The sequence below is a fragment of the Chrysemys picta genome, chromosome 6, assembly GCF_011386835.1.
Source record: "Chrysemys picta bellii isolate R12L10 chromosome 6, ASM1138683v2, whole genome shotgun sequence".
NCBI classification, from domain to species: Eukaryota; Metazoa; Chordata; order Testudines; family Emydidae; genus Chrysemys; species Chrysemys picta.
Genome location: NC_088796.1, coordinates 84,563,286 through 84,582,048, shown reverse-complemented (window position 1 = coordinate 84,582,048; position 18,763 = coordinate 84,563,286). Strand labels below are relative to the sequence as shown.

The window sequence follows — 18,763 nt, the reverse complement described above, 5'->3', positions numbered from 1 at the left end:
TGGACTAACACTTGATTTCATCTTTCTTTTGCTCCTAATATATTTATAGAACCTCTTCTTATTGGCTTTTATGTTCCTTGCTAGATGTAACTCATTTTGGCTTAGCCTTTCTGATTTTATCCCCACATGCTTGTGCACCTCTTTTGTGCTCATCCTTAGCAATTTGTTCATGTTTCCACTTTTTATAGATTTTTTTTTTAATTTTTCGATAATTAAAGAGCTCTTGATGCAGCCATATTGGCCTCTAACTATTTTTTCTCTCCTTCCTTTGCATCAGGATTGTTGGCTGTTGTGTCTTAAATATTATCTCTGAGAAATTGTGATTTCTCCTGAACTTCTTTTTTTCCCTTAGATTTTTTCCCATGTAACACTACCTACTAGTTCTCTGAGTTTGCAAAAGTCTCCTTTTTGAAGCCGTATTCTGCTGCTTCTTCCCTGATAGTCAGAATCAATCTAAAATGGCTGCCCTCCCTCAGTAATTCCTCCACCTTCTGAAACAAGAAGTTTTCCCCAACACATTCCAATAACTTATTGGACATTTTGTGTTTTGCTGAATTACTTTTCCAACAGATGCCGGGTTAGTTAAAGTCCCCAATTACTACCAGGTCTTATGTTTTGGATATTTCTGTTATTTATTCTAAAAATACCTCATTCACCTCCTCCTAGTGATTTTGTGCTCTGAAATAGGATCTCTACCATGAGGTCAGTCTGTTTTTTTCTCCTTTTATCTTCAACACACTCTCCCCACCTTAGTATGACTATAGACTTTCAACTGGTCTGTGTGATAGTGAAACAGGAAAATGGTCAAACCTCCAGCAGACTGTACAATCTGTGAGGTTTTCTGTCTGCAGTTTGCTAGTCTCCAATATAATCTGCTTGATACTTTATTTTGAATTAGGAATAGGTTGGCTGAAAGGTGATAATTTTATGTTCTGTGATTCATCTCCTAATGAGATGTAAATATGGTCAGAGAACTTAAATATATTATCTGTCTCCTTCTTCCCCCGCTCCTCCAGTCTGTGTGTGTCACTTGTTTTCTCAGGCCCTGATCCTGCAATCAGATCCATGTGGCTAGATCCCACCACCTGAGCAGAGTCTCCTTTCACTTGCATGAATTCTGATGCAGGATCAGGACACGTGTTCGTCTCAGAATCCTCAAATATCTCCTCCCCTCCTGCTGATTTTTGCAGAAACAAATTTCTGTTTCTTCCCTAGTTTTAGGACTAGACATCTACCTCCATAAATAGCCTCTTTGCCAAAACATAATCCTGCCATATTTTTATAAGGCAGATATATCATCTGAATATTTACCTATTTTAGAGTTTGAAACAATAATTCACTAAGTGCTTGATTGTAGAGAGCAAGACACCCACCCTACTGTATGTACACACACACACACCCCTGCATAGTCTTCACAAACCTTGGTACCAGCCATGCAGGAATGAGTGTGCACTATACAGCTGCTACTCTGTCTCCAAAGCAGGTGCACAGAAAGTGAACAGAGCATTAGCTACCCACCAGTGTGCCTGCCAGTGATGCTGAGCCAGCATGGAGAAAGTGGATAAAAATTCCAAATATTCCATTCTTTGGGAAGCAGAGGTTTTGTTCCTAGAGGAATTAGGCTATTGACACATATACAAGTCACCAGATCCAGGGAGTGGAATTGGAAAAAATCCAAAAAACTTATATTTTAAAAAGAGCTAGAAATCATCAGAGTCCTGCAGAGACTCAAGGAGCATATCTGCTCCGTAGCCCTCACATGTGTGCCACTCGTGTGAAAAATGTTGACAGATGTGATGGTTTTTGTCATAGAGCTGCTGTGCTGAGGAGAATTTGTATCGTGTGTAGAAACTGAAATGGAAAATGTTTGTTTCCCTTTCTACTTGGTGAAAGTAGAGGAAGATTCTCTACAATTTTGGTTTGTTGTTTTAGGTTCTTTAACATGGCAGAAGGTAAAAACCAATGGCATTGCACCTCAGACCCTCAGACACAGTTCAGCAGTAATAGGGGAAAATATCTATGTTTATGGTGGAGTTCATTATGGAAAAGCTGTTGATGACCTGTATATGTTCAGTACTGGTAAGTAAATCTACTCTGTTATAAAAAAATCATCACTCAGATTCTAAGAAAATATCTTTGAATCCCACTCTTGCAAAAACACAGAATATTTTTTGCACAGAACGATGCAGCTTCCAGGCCAATGAAAAACTCCTGCATTAAAAATCTAAACATTTTACCAGATTAAGGACAGTGGGTTCTATATATCATAAACTTGACCAGCTAAAGACAGTTTACAAATTAGTTTGAAGACTTACATTCATTCCTCATACTAAGATTTCCAAAATAGACTTCAACTTAGCCCTCATTTCTCTGGGCTCATGCAGGTACATAGATGTCTAATTGACAGCATTTGCACCCACAATTAATTGCAGGTACAATTTTTGTGAACGTAAATTTGTGCCTTCAAAAGTGGAAGCCAGCCTCAAAATCAGGCCCTTTAAGTCTTTTTTTTTTTTTTTTTTGCATATGCCATGTGAATATAGAACAATTTCTTAATCATCAGTAACTTGCTTGTTGTCTTTCATATTATGAACATGAGGTGAGACCCAAGAGTGAGCATATAGGCTAACATTTTTCAACTTGGGCACTTAATTTTTTTTTAAATGTTGGCCATATTGCAAGTAAAATACATACTACTTTCCTATAGTGGACTACAAAACTACAAAATCTCTCTTACACCTCACATTCTATTCATGTGAATTACTGTGCTCTGAAAACTATGCGGACATATTGTGCAAGCAATTTTTAAGCAGAACTCATGACTGCAGTCCAGAAAAACCAATTATATGTTAAAACAATTGGGTTTTATGTATTACTGTTAGTTCAGCATACTAGTAATGACTTGTTTGCATTGCCATTACTATATCCTGTAATTTAAAATTCTATATTATGTTTCAGTATCTCTCAGCTGGACCCCAGTCAAAACCACTGGTTCAGCACCTGGGGCCAGGTTAGTGATTTTCTAAGACTACCTTCGTAGGGAATAAGGGATTAAATGATTAAGGGGACTGGATCAAAATGGAGTCACATACATAGAAGGTTTTGCCAATTAGCTCCAATTTCTACCCAAAAATAGCGAGAGTATACATCATATTTGGAATAATTTTGTGCTTCTTTCTGAGATTCACAAAGAAACGATGGCAACTTTTTAATATAGTCACACAAAAATAATTCATTAAAATTATGTTTAGGCTGTGATAAAGCAAGGTGATGCATAGGTAGGGAAGAAATGTACTGGATTCTTCTGTACTGACAAAATAGGCCATGTAAAGAAAGTCAAATATACGCTCCTTGGGCCATTAAGTTAGAGAACAGGGTGTGTTCACATCATAACAATGCTTTGGATCTGAAAAAAAAATCAGGCTCAAAATAGAAAGAACTTTGAAGAAGAAATTTTCCTGGATGTTCGACTAAAGAGAAAAAAAATTCATAAAAAAAAAATCAGCAAATATTTCACTAAAAAAAACCCAAACAACAACACTGTATTTAGTTGACTTCTGAAGAATTGGTGTGCAAAATTTGGAAACTAAGCAAAGGTATTTTTAATCCCTGCTTTAAGTACAAATCTCAATGCCGCCTCAATGATAGAGCCATTACTAATGCCTCCATAACTCAGTGCTTATGTAATACCAATTTGATGACTTTAAAAGAATGCTTCACTTCACAGAATAAGAAATGTCACTTTCATTATTAATATTCTGTTATTTAATACTGTGTTTTTGCATGTGATTTGCATAAAACAGTGAAGAAACAAAATGACAAATTAACAGTTATTGTGTACAGTATTGAAGGGTCAGAATCTTCACTCATTTCTCAAGCCTTTTTCTTGCAGGTTTATTTTCAAAGAGAAGCTTTTGAACAATTAAAACAAAATAAAGATTAAATCCCATTAGGCATGACAAATATGTATTGCTTTGATTCGTGCTGCTAAACCTGCATGTACTTGAAGAAACACTGAAACAATATCACCTTCCATAACCTCATACACTGTGAAAGTGGCTGCATTATTTTTGCTAGATCTGGCAATCTCCAGAGTGAGTTTGAAAAGAAGAAATGTACACTCTTTTGTCACTGTTTTAGGGAAATTTCATATAGGTCTATTGAGCTTTAACTTCATTTTCCTTCATATCAGTAGAATCATTGACACATAAGAGAGCCATAGGCAAGTGTTTCATAAAGCAAAATAAAAAATATGGTTAGCTTTTATTTGGGAACATAAACTGCATGTAGTTGGGCTCTTTGGGCTTTTTTCAGTATGTGGACATATCAGGATGTCTACCTGCCTAGTACAGCTCCCTATCACAGATTCACTGCTTGCTGTTTCCCCAAGTGTCCTTCTGCACTCTCTCATGGGATTGTGCCCATTCTCTGTACAGAGGAACAAGACAGAAAGGCTCTTTGTGTTCTTTCCCTACCTCTTGTGTGCCCCTGCAGGATATGGGCTACAATCTGGACCTAAATATTAAAGATGTTTGTTTCTTTACAGCTTAACAATACAAAATAGTCTATTTTTAAAACAGTATTGGAAAAACCCTATATATATTACATATACATACACACGATAGATTTTGCCTACCTATTAAGATTTCCCAACACTTCTCTCAGCACAGAAACTAAGGAGTGAATGGATACAGAGACTGAACCACTGTCTCATCCCTAGAATGTCCATCTGAATCTCAGGTGAAGCACATTGGTGGAATAATATGGGGAGTTTGCATGAGCTCTACTCTGGCTTTTTTTTTTTCCCCCTTCATAAATGGAAGACTTCAGTCTCCAATTCAGCCAATCCAGCACCTTCCATAAGCACTAACGTCACATTTAAAAACCAAAATGTAAAATCATAGCTAATTTGCAGCCAAGCTTCTTCTGTCCCCAGCTGTCAGGATATAGGTAGATTTAAAAGGCTATTTGGTAAACCTTGTGTATGATAGATATATTATAAAAAATATCTAGACTATTCTGAGTCATTCATTAATTGAGCTCCAAACTAACTCTTAAAATGTGAGGAAAATTTCTATTTAGGTCATCTTCTCCGTCTCCCTTTCAGTTCAGGATGTTTCAAACAGTCAATTTTTTGGAGTTTGTTCTGTCTAGTTTTAAAACAACTCAAAATCGTTCCCTTAGGAGACTAACCCATAGTCTAATAGACTTCACTACTAGGACATTTTTCCCCAATGATGGACCAGATTCTGCTCACAGTTATATGGTGAAATTTCAGTGGAAGTTAATGGGAGTTAAACCTAGATGCTGACAGTAAGTTTTGTCCCATTAGGTCTACATTTTCCTTTCATAGATTTCAATTAATTCCATTAACCCTAGGTATAGTTCCTTGGAGTCACTTATAGTTTAACAAAAAAATTGAAATTTAATGGCACTGTCTGCCAAGTTCCAATTTCTAAGATCAAAGAAGGAAGTTTCTGCTCTTTGTTCAGGGAGCAACAGTCATTCTTCTTTCCAGGCTTTTTCTTTTCTCTATTTCTCATTTTCCTCTGTTTATAGAAATCACGTGGCACCAGATTTTTATATAATTCTTGACATGGGAGTGTCTCTCTCAACACACACAAGATTGTGGCAAGTGTTGTCTTGAAAAACATTCAAATTCTAAAAGCATGATAAGTGGTGTTATATATTTAGGGTAAAGCCTTAGACTCCTTCCAATAAAAGTAGGGTTCACTGAGAGCTCATTGAGTGTAAGGACAAACAGCAAGAATGGTACAACAAAAAGCCCCAACTGGCTGTTCTCATGGTGTTCTGGGTGCAGTTCAGACTAGTGGAGGGTTGCCTCACTACTTGCCTTGCTGACAATGCTTTGTTGCTGAAGCTTCCAGACTGGGATGCTCAGAGCCAGCCCACAAGCATGTAGGCCACACCCTGAGTGTGTGTGCTACATAGCCAGCCCTGGTTCAGCAACTCTGATCCCAGCAGCCCATCTACAGCCCCACTCTGGTGTCTACCAGTCTCAGTTACAACCAGCAAGGGACCCTAACACACACCCAGTCCCAAATTATCCCAATGTTCAGCCCGCTCCTGGATAGTTCAGAGAAATAATAAGGTTCATTTGTTCCTTTACAGAGAAGGAAGTATATCACAGCTTATTAACCCAACTGAGGTAACTACACCTTCCCTGCAAACACAGGACTGAGTTGGGCTATGGTAAAACAAATTTATTAGCAGGACATAGGTTAAGTGATGCCAAGTAAAAGGAATAAAGTTAGAAAGAGTACAAGCAAGTCAGAGTGAAAACACATCTAAAAGTCTAAAACTTAATCTAGCAGGCTATAGGTTTTGTTGAAGATGGTCTCTCTCAACAGTCATTCCTCTCACCAGTCCTTCTTCTTCCCAGCCATGGTGACTTTTGTTCAGTCAGGACCTTCAACAGAAGTACAAGATGCAGGTTTCCCTCGTCTTCCTAAGTGAAAGATCTTTGTCTGAGCAGGTTTCTTACCTGTATTCAGTTTCCAGAGACTTCAGCCTCTCCGTGGTTGAAGGACCCATCTTTTTCAGCATGCAAGAGCTCTGTTCCCTTGAGTCTGTCTAGTGATGGATGCCCAAGATGGCTTCTATCCTTGCTTTTATCTTCAAAAGTTCAATGATCTTCAGGATGACCTCATGCTGATTTTCCCTTCCTGTGGGTTTCCCATCCCCCTGTATGTAAATGGGGCTTCCATTGCTTTGATTCCACTGTGCTTAATTTACATAGGAGATAGATAGGTAGCTGCTTTATGCATTCTAGCCTGGGCTCTGGCCTTTGTTCATAGGAGACTGGTAGATAGCTGCCTTCTCTCCTGTTTGACAGGGAATCTGTGTCTCCTGGTTTAGTCACAAGCTTTAAAGCATAATATCATTAAGTATCTATATTTCTTCATATAGTATTACTCAGCGGTGGCTCCAGGCACCAGCGCAGCAAGCGTGTGCCTGGGGCAGCAAGCCGCGGGGGGCGCCCTGCCGGTTGCTGCGAGGGCGGCAGTCAGGCAGCCTTTGACAGCATGCCTGCGGGAGGTCCGCCGGTCCTGTGGATTCGGCGGCAATTCGGCGGCAGGTATGCTGAAGCCGCGGGACCAGCAGACCTCCCGCAGGCATGCCACCGAATCCGCGGGACCGGGGACCTCCCACAGGCATGCTGCCGAAGGTAGCCTGCCTGCCGTGCGTGGGGCGGCAAAAAAGCTAGACCGCCCCTGGTATTACTACATACATGTCAGTGACATTAATCACCAGTGTGTCATTAACTTTCAGAAAAGACCTCACTCTATACACTTTTATAATACAGTAATGTAGTATATAAGTGATTCAATTGCTTATCATTTGAGCATCAATACCCTCGGCAATGATGCAATAAGATTTAGCCACTGGCTACTCCACAGGCATCAGTTCAAAGTTCCCTGAACCCAAAAACTGTGGCAGGATATATTTCTTCCCCCTTTGGGTAGGGCGTGGGATAGGGACCACAGTGTCCATTGCAAACCTATAAAATGCCTCTTGTATTACAGGCAAGGGGTGGAGATAAACTTTCTAGGGTCCTGCAGGTCTTTTTCTTTTTTGTGATAATTCACAAGACCTGCAATAATCTCCCACCTCATTCTGTGTCCCTGACCAGTAGAAATATTTCTTTAACCTCTCATAGGTTTTCTGGGCCCCTAAATGACCCACAAAAGGACAGTCCTGGTGCTGGGCAGGTACAACCAGCTGCTTATAAGGTTTTCCCAGGCTTTCCCTCCAGGGGAAATTCCCTGCATAGTCTCCCTACCTTTTCAAAAAACATTTCCCCATTTCACTTCAGTGGAGGATCCCTTCGGGACATATCCCTTTATGCACCCTAGAGTGGGGTCTGTCCTTCATTCATCTGCAAAACACTGGCAGCTGGGACAGATTCTTCAGTAACAGGGGTTACTTCTTCCCATCCTCCAGCTCTAAGAGCATACTACTTTCCTTTGTTATGCAAGAGCTGGCCTCAGCACCTCCCACACTCAAAAGCACATTGCTTCTTCCTGCTGAGATAGGGCTGTCCCTTGCCCTGACAGCTGTTTCTTTATCTGCACAATTCTCTGAGATCAAAGGACAATTATTCCTTTTTACTATAGGTTACAATTTTAACAATCTTGCACATATTAAGAATATCATTTCCCACCAGCATTGCTGTGGGAATGCTGTCTAACTAGCTCAGCCTTCAAGGTAACTTTCGAGCCTTCCCAATCCAAATGCATTTTAACCAGAGTTACAGGAATTTTATATTTCTCCAATGCCAGCTCTACATCCTCACCAGGTAACATGTTAGTTTTTCTGACCATGGTTTCCCTGACCAGAGAAATTTGTGCACCACCAGTGTCTCTCCATTCCCTGCCATTTACTTCAGCAACCTTGATAAACTCCAGGTCCATCTCCTCAGAGTCAGACCTAACAAAATTAATCGGGCTCAGCATGCACCTCTGTGTGTCATAATTGGGATGTGGACAGTAAGACCTAGTGGTCAGAGCAGGGGTCAGGGCTGGTTAGGTACCAGAGGGCCAAAATCCAAGACTGGCCAGAGGGCAGAACAAGACTCAGGCATCAGGAGATGGGCAGATTTGGAAACCAGAGTCTGGGGTCTCTTGCACACCAGGTCTGAAGCTGATTTATTGGTGGGCATGTGGCGGAGGGCTTCCAAGAACTCGGCCAAAGTGAGAGGCAGCTCTAGCCAGACTTGGTCTCCCGCGCTGACCGTTGGGAGTCCGTCCCAGAGCACTCTGCAAGCATCAGGATCGGTCGGATCTGGGGAGAAAAGGCCTGCATAGAGTTCCCTGGCTCTCCGACACATCTCCTCCAGATCCGTGAGGGCAGTGCCGTCCTCTGCCAGGAGGCAGGTGACATGCTTCTTGGTCCCCCTACTTTTCTCCAGGGTGTAGAAGAAGCGGGAGCCACGACCCATCTCCGAAGGAGGCGGATGCGGGATTGGACAAAGGCACCCCAGGCCCGATGGTCCTTGAGGGCCTGGAGCTCCTCCCGCTTCTCCTGGCACACTCCGCAGAGGAATGGATCCTTGTTGCTGACGGACAGATGCCTCTCCAGCTCTAAGACCATCCGTTCCAACCGCTCTATTGCTGCATGCCTCCGTCAGCTGGCGCCCCAGGTGTAGTCACAGCAGAAGATCCAGGCGCACACCTTCCCCACGTCCCACCACCGCCACGCCAAAGGAAAAGCGCGCCTTTGCCCTCTCCAGGCCAGCTAGAACTCCCAGAAGGCTGCCAGGAAGCCCACATCCTCCAGTCTGGCTTAAGTACTGGTGCCAGCCAATCAGTGGGCGGTGAGGAACTGCCACTTAGGTCCTGCTGGTGTTACTTCCTGCTGAGTCCAGCCTCACATAATCCTCCTGCCAGAGCCCAGCCTAAACCTCCTGTGGTGATGTGGAGGTTTCAAAGGCCCAGGTACCCCATAGGACCAAGTTCTAACAGTGTGTTAATAATCACAGTATTAACCTGGGTGAAGGCTAAGTGTTTTGGGTTTTTTTTAGCTTAGAGCAATTACACTGATAGCACCCTCTTTGACCATTCTCCTGCCCAGGAGGTCTGTGATGGGGATTTCTAGGAGGGGAACAATTCTGGGAAGGTGAGTGCCTGGGATCCTCACCACCCTCCACCTTCCCAGGGATAAAAGAAGGCCCCCTCTTTACACCAAGCTTCTGACCGTCCTTCTCTGTCTTGCACTCATCAGACTTTTGGGCTTGCACAAAGGAATCAGGAAGTCAACTTCCTGTACAGAATGTAAAGATTTATCCCATACTGTGTCTTTGACTTCCCCAGAATGTTTGAGCAAAGAGATCAAACAACTGGACATAGTTCTCAGCCCCTTGTCCCTTTGCCTGTTCTTATTCGATCTTACTCGCTATGACTCATGCCAGCACTTTTCCTGAGATTTCTGAATTTCAACCTTTACACCTCAATGGTAATTTGAAACCTTTGCAAGTCAGCTTTTTAAATTTGGGATATTTCAAAGTTTGTTCAATTGGCATTTCATTAAATACATTTAAGGTTTTATCAGACAACCTTGCAATCAGTGTGGGGACTTTCTTGTGTTCTGAAACTACAGTATGATTCTCACATAACCTTTCAAAAGTGGTAAAATATTCTTATATAGTCTGCTTCTTTATGTGAAGGGCAGAGCTTCTCCCAGGTTGGAGGGAGCACCTAGGAACTCTGGATGGAGTGAGCACCTAGGAACTCTGGTATCTTCCCTTGCTTGTACATTATGCTCTGGGCATGCAGCTTTTCCTTCTCATTTTCTTGGCTTCTTTCTCTTTCAGCTCCATGGCATGTTGGTGAGCAGCTATGTCTGCTTCCAGGACCAACCAGCGTGCTTCTTCTTGCTGCTGCCTTTCTGCCTCCCTCTCCTTGGCTCTCATGTCTGCTTCCCACTTTTAGTGTTCACACTCTGTCTTTCTGTTCATATAATCATTTTTGGTGTTCACGCACCTGTCTCATTTTGTCATTCTCCAACCTGGCCTGCAATAAGGGCTAGTCTATACTAGAAGCGCTACGGCAGCACAGCTGCACTGATGCAGCTGCACCACTGTCGCACATCTGGTGAAGACACTTTATGCTGATAGGAGAGAGCTCTCCCGTTGGCATAATAAAACCACCTTCATATAAGATGTGTTGGTGGAAGAAGCTCTCCCACTGACATAGCGCTGTCCACATCGCTCGGAGGGCAGGGGTGGGGGTGGCTTATTCACACTCCTGAGTGACATAAGTTATACCGACATAAGTGATAGTGTATACAAACCTTATCTTTGTAGTTGCTGACATTCCTGTTTTCATCTTTACATTTGTTCTATTTCCCTTACCCAAAATAAACAGAAAATAATAAAACTGTAACCTTTCTTTTACTGTTCCCAGCCTTCACACTTGAGAATCACTTAAAATTGTTACACCGGCGCTTAAAGTATAATTCTCAGTTAAAATAGCAAGCTGTGTGTAAGCCTTGTTTTGACTATGCCACTGTCACCTTCTTGGGTGCAATCCAGACCGGTGAGGAGTTGTGCCACCTCATACCCTGTACTACAGAGTGCCTCAATGCTTGCTACTGTAGTTCTGTTAGGGCTGGTCCACATGAAGCCCCCAGTTCGAACTAAGATACGCAACTTCAGCTACGTGAAGTCGAAGTATCTTAGTTCAAACTTAAAGGTACTTACCGCAGGTCCACACGCGGCAGGCAGGCTCCCACGTTGACTCCACCTTCTCCTCTCGCGGAGCAGGATTACCGGTGTCGACGGCGAGCACTTCCGGGATCGATTTATCGATAAATCGATCCCAGAAGTTCGATTGCTTGCCGCCGAATCAGCGGGTAAGTATAGACGTACCCTTAGCAACAAGCACGCAGGTCACACTCTGAGTGTGTGTGTGTTATGCGGCCAGCCTTGGTTCAGCAACCCTGACCCCAGCAGCCTGTCTACAGCCCCTCAATCTTTATAGACCAGTAAACCTTTGAAATGGATTCTCCTAAAGGTTACCCCTGAAAGTAAAGTTTATTTAAGCTGTGCGGAAGGCGACATGAAGTCTAATGGTGAAGGAAGCTCCATGTTTTTTCTTCCCCTCCTGCTGTTTGCTAAAATGCAAATTGTTCTGTTTCCTTCAGTCTCCCCCTCCCACCACCTTGTTAGTTTGATGGCCCCGTTTACAACATATATGTGTACTGCAATAAACCCATATTCTTTTGTTTAAGGCAGACTGTGCTTATGCACTGCTTGTGAAACACTTTTTAAGAATATAATTCTGGCACATATCATAACTCTTAATACCCACCACATGCATACATCACACAAAAATATTAATGATAAGTGAGTTATTAGTTTTCAAATGATACCTCAGAAGGCATATTTTGTACAAAGATTACTACAATAGTGTGTAGGCTGTGAATACAGAGATGCTTCGAGTCACAGGTATATTTTTAAATTAAGGGATTTCTAATATAGCCATGTGATTTTAAGCAATCTTTCAAAGTACTTTAGAATCAGTAATTGTCATGAAAATAAAATATTTCTCATACATTTGCATTTACCATGAAAAAAGCTTTTCTCTAAAAATCACAAGTTCTGCTTTATATATCAGATGCACAAAGAATTGGTTGTCAAATAGAATTTATTCTGACCCTGGCTCTGTATATTTTGATGACATGGAATTACTCATTGCAAAGAAAACAAGGGGATGGGGAATTAGTAAATAGGCTTAAATCTTCGCACCTGGCAAGGCTTGATTAAATAGGCTTCCCACAGAGGAGTTCTGCAAGGCCTTGGAGTGTAGCATCCTACTTAGGAATGTGTCTCACACACACACACACACACACACACACACACACACACACACACACACACACACACACACACACCTGCGCTCCAATTGCAGCAGATCAAGCCTCCACGAAGCAGTGCTCCACAATTCAGAACTTCCTTTACAGCTGTCCACGTCCTGCTCCTGCTCTTTACTATGAGCCAACAAGAAGCTGGCCAAAGTAAATAGATTAAGGTACCTTTAAAATAGTTTCTTTTTCCTCTCAGCCAAAATGTTGCAAGTTATGATTGAGATGCATTGGCAGGACTATGTGACTGTTCACTAAGTGTCTCTTCCCTGTCATCAGTGTCACTTTTGTTAACACCACAGAAACTTTGAGCTCCAGTTCTGCACTAAGCACCGTGAACCTTCACATGGAGACTCAATTAAGGTCATTGGGATTCTTTAGCAATGGTCTTGTCTACACCCAAAAGTTGTTACAGGTTTAACTATATTGGTATAGGATTTTCTATGGCCAGGTGGCCTAGTAGCTGGTCTTTCAATCTGTAAGGCCAGAGAGGACGGTAGGGGGACCCAGACCCTCCCTCTCCACCGGGTCCCAGCCCAGAGCCCTATGTAGGTCAACCCCTAAACAGAGGAGTTGGGTCTGCCTCCCAGTGTGTGTTCCGTGGGTTTCTTCCTACAAGTCTCTTTAGTTTGGGGCATGGCCCCACTAGTCCAGATGCCCAACATCTAGGGATTATTTGCATACTCCCCTTGGCAGGGGAACATTTACTTGCCTCAAGTGGCTGTGCTGGCTGGCAGGTTACTGATCCATCTCAGCCAGCAGATAGCTCCTGCCATCTCACCAGTCAGCTGCCAAATGAGCCAGCCTCCCTTCTTTTCTACCCCCTCCAAACCTGGTATTGGCTGCAGGTATAGCAGGGCAGGGCTAGCTGAACCCAAAGGTTTTCTTTAATCCCCACTGTGCCAGATGGCAGTTTCTTTGCTCCTTCATAGGCCCCGATTCTGCAATTGGTTGGGCCCTACAACAGGTGCAGCAGATGCTTACATGCTAACAATTGCAAGATCAGGGCCTAATTCTCCAACCCCCAAATATCCTTGTTACTCAAAATTTGTGCTCTAGTCAATCCCATATCCATAATTTTTATCAAAATTAGTAGTTACAAAATCCCAGTTTTATAAAGGTTTTGTGATCTTCCCTGAGATCTTAAAAATTAATAAATCAGGAATTTACGTGTATCACTGGTGACCTGCATAGGAAACTATATCCAGTTTGTATCTTTCTCTATGCTATATAAAAAAGGCTTAAAAGTCTTGTAAAATTATATGTCTGTTCTTTGTATTAGCAATGCAGGTCTTTCCTGGGCTGAAAGACTTCACAATGCCTGGAGAACTAGTGAAATGGTGACATCACAATACCCCAAAGAGTGCAATTGTGGGGGAGGGATTTAGTTAGACTATTTAAAACCTTTTTGGGATGTGTTTTAGTAACACCTATTTAATTCCAGTGACAAATTAACATTTGGAATTAAGGGAGCATTTGTTAAAAGATCCAGCACTCTCTTCTATCACAATAAACATCCCTTATGCCTCCCAGGCTTGACAGTCCTGAACCCTTATATTTTTATGGTGAAAAGCAAGTATTAACAAAGCAAATAACAAACAAGGCATCTGGGCAGTCTTTATAAAGAAAGGGACATCAGACCAATTTAAAAAAAAATACTTCACAGATCACATTTAGGGTTAAACTGATTCCTGTAGCTTTTATATTTTAATAAAATATTTACAGGCTAGACTTTTGAAGGTATTCAGGTATCTAAAGCTGCAGATAGATGCTTAGTGGGATTTACAAAGGTGCCTAACTCCTATTGGTTTCAATGAAAATTAGGTGCCTGTGTGCTCTTAAAATCCGACTAGGCATCTATCTGTATGTATAAGCCTTTAATATACCTTTAAAACTCTGGCCCTACATTACTTTTGAATACTGCAAATCCTTATTCATGATGAAAGGATGATATTGTAATGATGCTACTCATACATGCACTTGTAGGTCCAGCCTATTATATTAACATTTTGGGAAACTTTTTGGACTTTGAGAAAGCCAAACATTTTCTCATTGCAAAAACTCTCTCCTCTCTGGATCAGGAAGAAATGGGAATCGATATGGTCAATGTGGACATTTCTAAAAACTCTTTCCTGCCAAAATTCTCCTATCTATGATTTTAAGGCTTCTTTTTCTCCTTTAGGATATAATTTAGTGTAGGAGTTTTCATTCTATAATACTAATTTAAGACAGGGAATTGTTGTATCAGAGTTACTATGGAGAAATGATTTCTCAGATGTACAGCTGTCTAGTCTTTGTTAATTACGCTTTAATTAGAAAACATAAGGTTTTTTTTTTTCTTTTTTAACCAGATTATTTCTTTTGTACAATGGATTTGTTGTAGCCTTCTTATATCTACCTTTATCCTACTGGCATATAACAGTCCCCAAGGATCACTTGAGAACCTCATGCCCTGCCCCGCCCCTGACATGTCCCCTTCCTCTCTGCTCCCAAAATGTCCCTTACATAGGATGGGGCAAGAGGAACTCATGTAGGGCTGATTACTCCATCCCTGTGCCAGCACACTCCCTGATATCCCTCAGGTCAGGGGGTTGGAAAGGTGGAGAAAACCACCTAAGCCACCCACCCCACCTCCATGCACTGAGCCCCACTTTAGTGCACCTGGAGAGCTGGGGATTTAGCCCAAGATATTGAAAGGTGGATGAGGGAACCTCTCTGGAATGACAAGGAAAAGTGGTTGAGTTGTTTATAGATGTAATGCACACAAGCACATGTGCAGCTACTATATGGAAATAAGAGCTAATGCTTCTTCAGAGAAGGGGAGGAAAGCACAGATGCTGTAACACTACTGCTATGAGTGTAACAAACAGGATATATTTTCCCCTATGTTGTTCTGACCTGTAATGAATAGCAGTCTGGCTTCTTCCGGTTTCAGTAATTGTGCTTACTTAGTGAATGTTAGAAAAACTGTTGGCTTCAAATGTTATTTTATTCTTTTCAGGTCAGGCCATGCTTTTGCAACAGTTGGACAAGTAATATACATGTTTGGCGGTTCTTCGGGTGAAAATATTTACTGCACTGATGTGCATGCATTGGATACAGGTATCTTTTAGAATTGCAGATGATTTCCTTCTTAGTACATTTTATAGATATATAAAGTGTGATAAGAGAAGAGGAGTATCACAAACCTGTCTTACAGATCCCGTGGTACTATTTCTAACCTCCCAGCAGGATCCAGAGTTGGTGCAGAATTGCTCTGCAGCCCATACTCCATTCTGAGGACAGGACTAGGCCCCGCAGCCTTAGTGCCCCTTCCATTGATAGAAGGACTGGAGAATCTGCACAACAGTAGGGACTTCAGTCAGACCTCCAAAGAACTGCTGCATGTAGCTGTGCAAGAGCTTCTTCTGTACTGGACTCCACACAATGCAGAAGAGCCTGCACCTACTTTGTGAGCTCTTGGATTGTTTCTTCCTGGCCCCTGTGCTGCAGAACTACCAAGGTTCATCTCTGTTAGTGGGCACCTACAGAGGAGGGGAGAAAATTTTGACCTTTGTGTGAAGTATCATTTTTGTTACCTGTCTTTGAGAGATGCGCCAAGAATACAGTCTTAAATACAAGCTTGTAAATATAGTACTGACAAGGTGAATTTACAACAGAAAATTAAAGCCAGCCAAAGCACATTGAAAGAGTTGCATAGTTTATTTAATTACATTTGCTTTATTCGTAAGTCTGATAGGCCTGCAAAATAGAAATCCTTAAAAGCATCATAGAAACAGGCACACACAGCTGGAGTGTAGATGAAAATTTACCCCTTTTTCTATCCTTCCCACTTAAATCCATCCTCACCCACCACATTTACTGTCTTCAGAGGAACCACACAGGGTAAATTGAGATACTTCCTAGAAATTTCTCATTGTTTCATTTCAAATATCTTCTTTCCTAGGTTGGATATGAGCTAACTGATATGAAATAATTGTATTGCCTGGTCATGCATTTGTATATTGCCTCATGAAAATACACCTAATGTATTTACAGCTGCAGACTGGATTCAGGGACAACCTAAATTATTAGGAGGGGCTGGTCATTAAGTTATTTGTCTGGAGACAACTGCTTCTTTCACCTATCCTGAGTCAGGAAAAAAGACATTAGAAATAAGCCACTATCTCAAGCCCCTCTTTTGAACTGTTTGTCTTCTAGGATAAGTTAATTGAAATTTCCCTCTCCCAACTCAAACTTGAATTTTAATATGTCCAGATGGAAATAGGCCATTTTTGCAGAGACCTTGGCTTTTTCACTGTAAAGGGAGTTTTCCAGCTCAAAAATCGCCTTTATTTTTATCAGAGGTTTGAGATGAGACTGCATGGGGGCAAATAGGGTGTGGCCTCGGTATGGTTGCATGGGGCCAGATGTGGCCCCTGCATAACTACATGGAGCCAGAGGGGTGAGCAAGACAATTTACCCCTCTCTGCAGCTGTGCAAAGGTTACACACAGACCAGTCCCTGTCCTGCCTGCACTTTGGGGAGCACAAAGACAGCCTAGCCTTGGTCACCCCTTCCACTTCCCCCCAGGAAGCAGGGCTCTGCAGAGGGAGGAGGCAGGAGGCAGGGCTGTGATCCCACTCCCCTTCTGCATCAGTTTGTGGAGTGGAGTCAGCACATAAAGGTAGCAGATTGCTCACCTCTTATGTACAAGGAGCATCACCGGAAAGATTGTGCCAACCTCCCGAGTGCTCCTTCTGAGGCATTGCTACTTGAATGGCCTTCTCTTCAGGACAGTGGCTGAAAAGCCACAATCTAGCTCAAAATGTTTCACTCCAGCTGACCTGCAAAAAATATTACCCCCCCCCCACATTGTTTCTTCAGCAGTGATAGTTGGTGGTTTTGCACCACTCTGTTTTGTTAACCCATGAACTATAACTGTAACTTCCTTTGATCTATTAGTCTTTCAAGTAATACTTCTTGCAACAATTTACTATGCCGTCCCACCAAGTTTTCTGCTGGTGAACTAAACAAATTGGGAGAAAATAAATCTGGATCCCGCACAAGTCCATCTTTGCAACCAGCTTTTGGATTATAGCTGCACTTTAAAAGGCTGTAGTATGTAAATTTTATGATTTTCAGATAGCAAGGGAAATCAATGGAAAATATATAATTATGTGAGGCTCTTTTCCAACAGGTTTGTTAACCTGGCAGCAGTGTGAAATCAAGGGAGAGATACCCAGTGGAAGGTCACATCACACATTTACAGCACACCATGACAAGGTATAGACCAAATGTCATTTTTCTGTCCTGGTTTATTTTTTCTGTAATTCCAATATGGAAGGAAGATGCAGGAATGTCTCCTTCTCAACACTTCTCAGATATATACTCTTAAAGAAGGTGTAATGAGATTCACCTCTAGGTTTTTCTGAGCAGCAGTATGATCAAGAAGTCTAGTACAGGAGTAGGAGCCAGGAACTCCTGCCCTTTAATTTTTGTCTACTCAATTTGAGGCCTCATTTTCAAAGGTGCTAAGCAACCATAGATCCCATTGACTTCATATGGAATTTTGGGTGCTCTGTGCTTCTGAAAGTGTCTCAAAATGAACACCAAAAAACGGAGGCATCCCATAGAAATGCCCGCTTTAGAAAAAGTTGATCTTAATATCTCTTCCCCAGATTCCCATCTTAGAAACAGGGATAATAATACTTACTTACCCCACACAGATGCTGTCAGAATATATTCATTAATTCTCGAAAGTGGAGTATATTATTTTTTCAAATGTAAAGCCATATGCAAGTGCTAAGTTTTCAGTTGGGATTTCTTCATAAATATCACTGGCACAATGTGATCCATTTGTTGTATAGGTCGCTTGTTCAAATTTAGCCCAGATTACTAGTGATTGAATGTTATTGCTCTCTAGCTTTTTTGTCTGTGTGAGTGAGTGAATGTCCCTGGTCCAGTTCCCATCACTACAGTTGGCAATCTCATCAGAGAGACTCTAGATCAGTGATGGGCAACCTGCGGCCCACAGGCCACATGCAGCCCATCAGGGTAATCTGTATGTGGGCTGCAAGACATATTGCTGATATTGACCATCCGCAGGCGCAGCCCCCCCCCCGCAGCTCCCAGTGGCCACTGGGAGCCAGGGCCGACTCCAGGATTTTTGCTGCCCCATTCTTCGGCAGCAATTTGGCGTCAGGTCCTTCGCTCCAAGAGGGAGTGAGGGACCCACCGCCGAATTGCCACCGAAGAGCCGGACGTGGCGCCCCTCTCCGTTGGCCACCCCAAGCACCTGCTTGCTGCACTGGTGCCTGGAGCTGGCCCTGCTGGGAGCTGTGGGGGGCCGTGCCTGCAGACAGTCAACATCAGCAAAATGTCTCGCAGCCCGCAATCA

At 42.3% G+C, this 18,763-nt stretch overlaps 1 protein-coding gene across 1 annotated transcript in view; it reads left to right on the top strand.

Moving 5' to 3' along the window:
• Nucleotides 1-18,763, top strand: part of LOC101949967 (rab9 effector protein with kelch motifs-like) — a 62,693-nt gene that overhangs the window by 18,171 nt on the left and 25,759 nt on the right. The window contains exons 7-10 of the mRNA XM_065550573.1: nucleotides 1,933-2,079; nucleotides 2,959-3,010; nucleotides 15,386-15,486; nucleotides 17,564-17,649. Of these exons, the coding sequence (XP_065406645.1) occupies nucleotides 1,933-2,079; nucleotides 2,959-3,010; nucleotides 15,386-15,486; nucleotides 17,564-17,649 (386 nt within the window). The remainder of the gene's footprint in view (nucleotides 1-1,932; nucleotides 2,080-2,958; nucleotides 3,011-15,385; nucleotides 15,487-17,563; nucleotides 17,650-18,763) is intronic.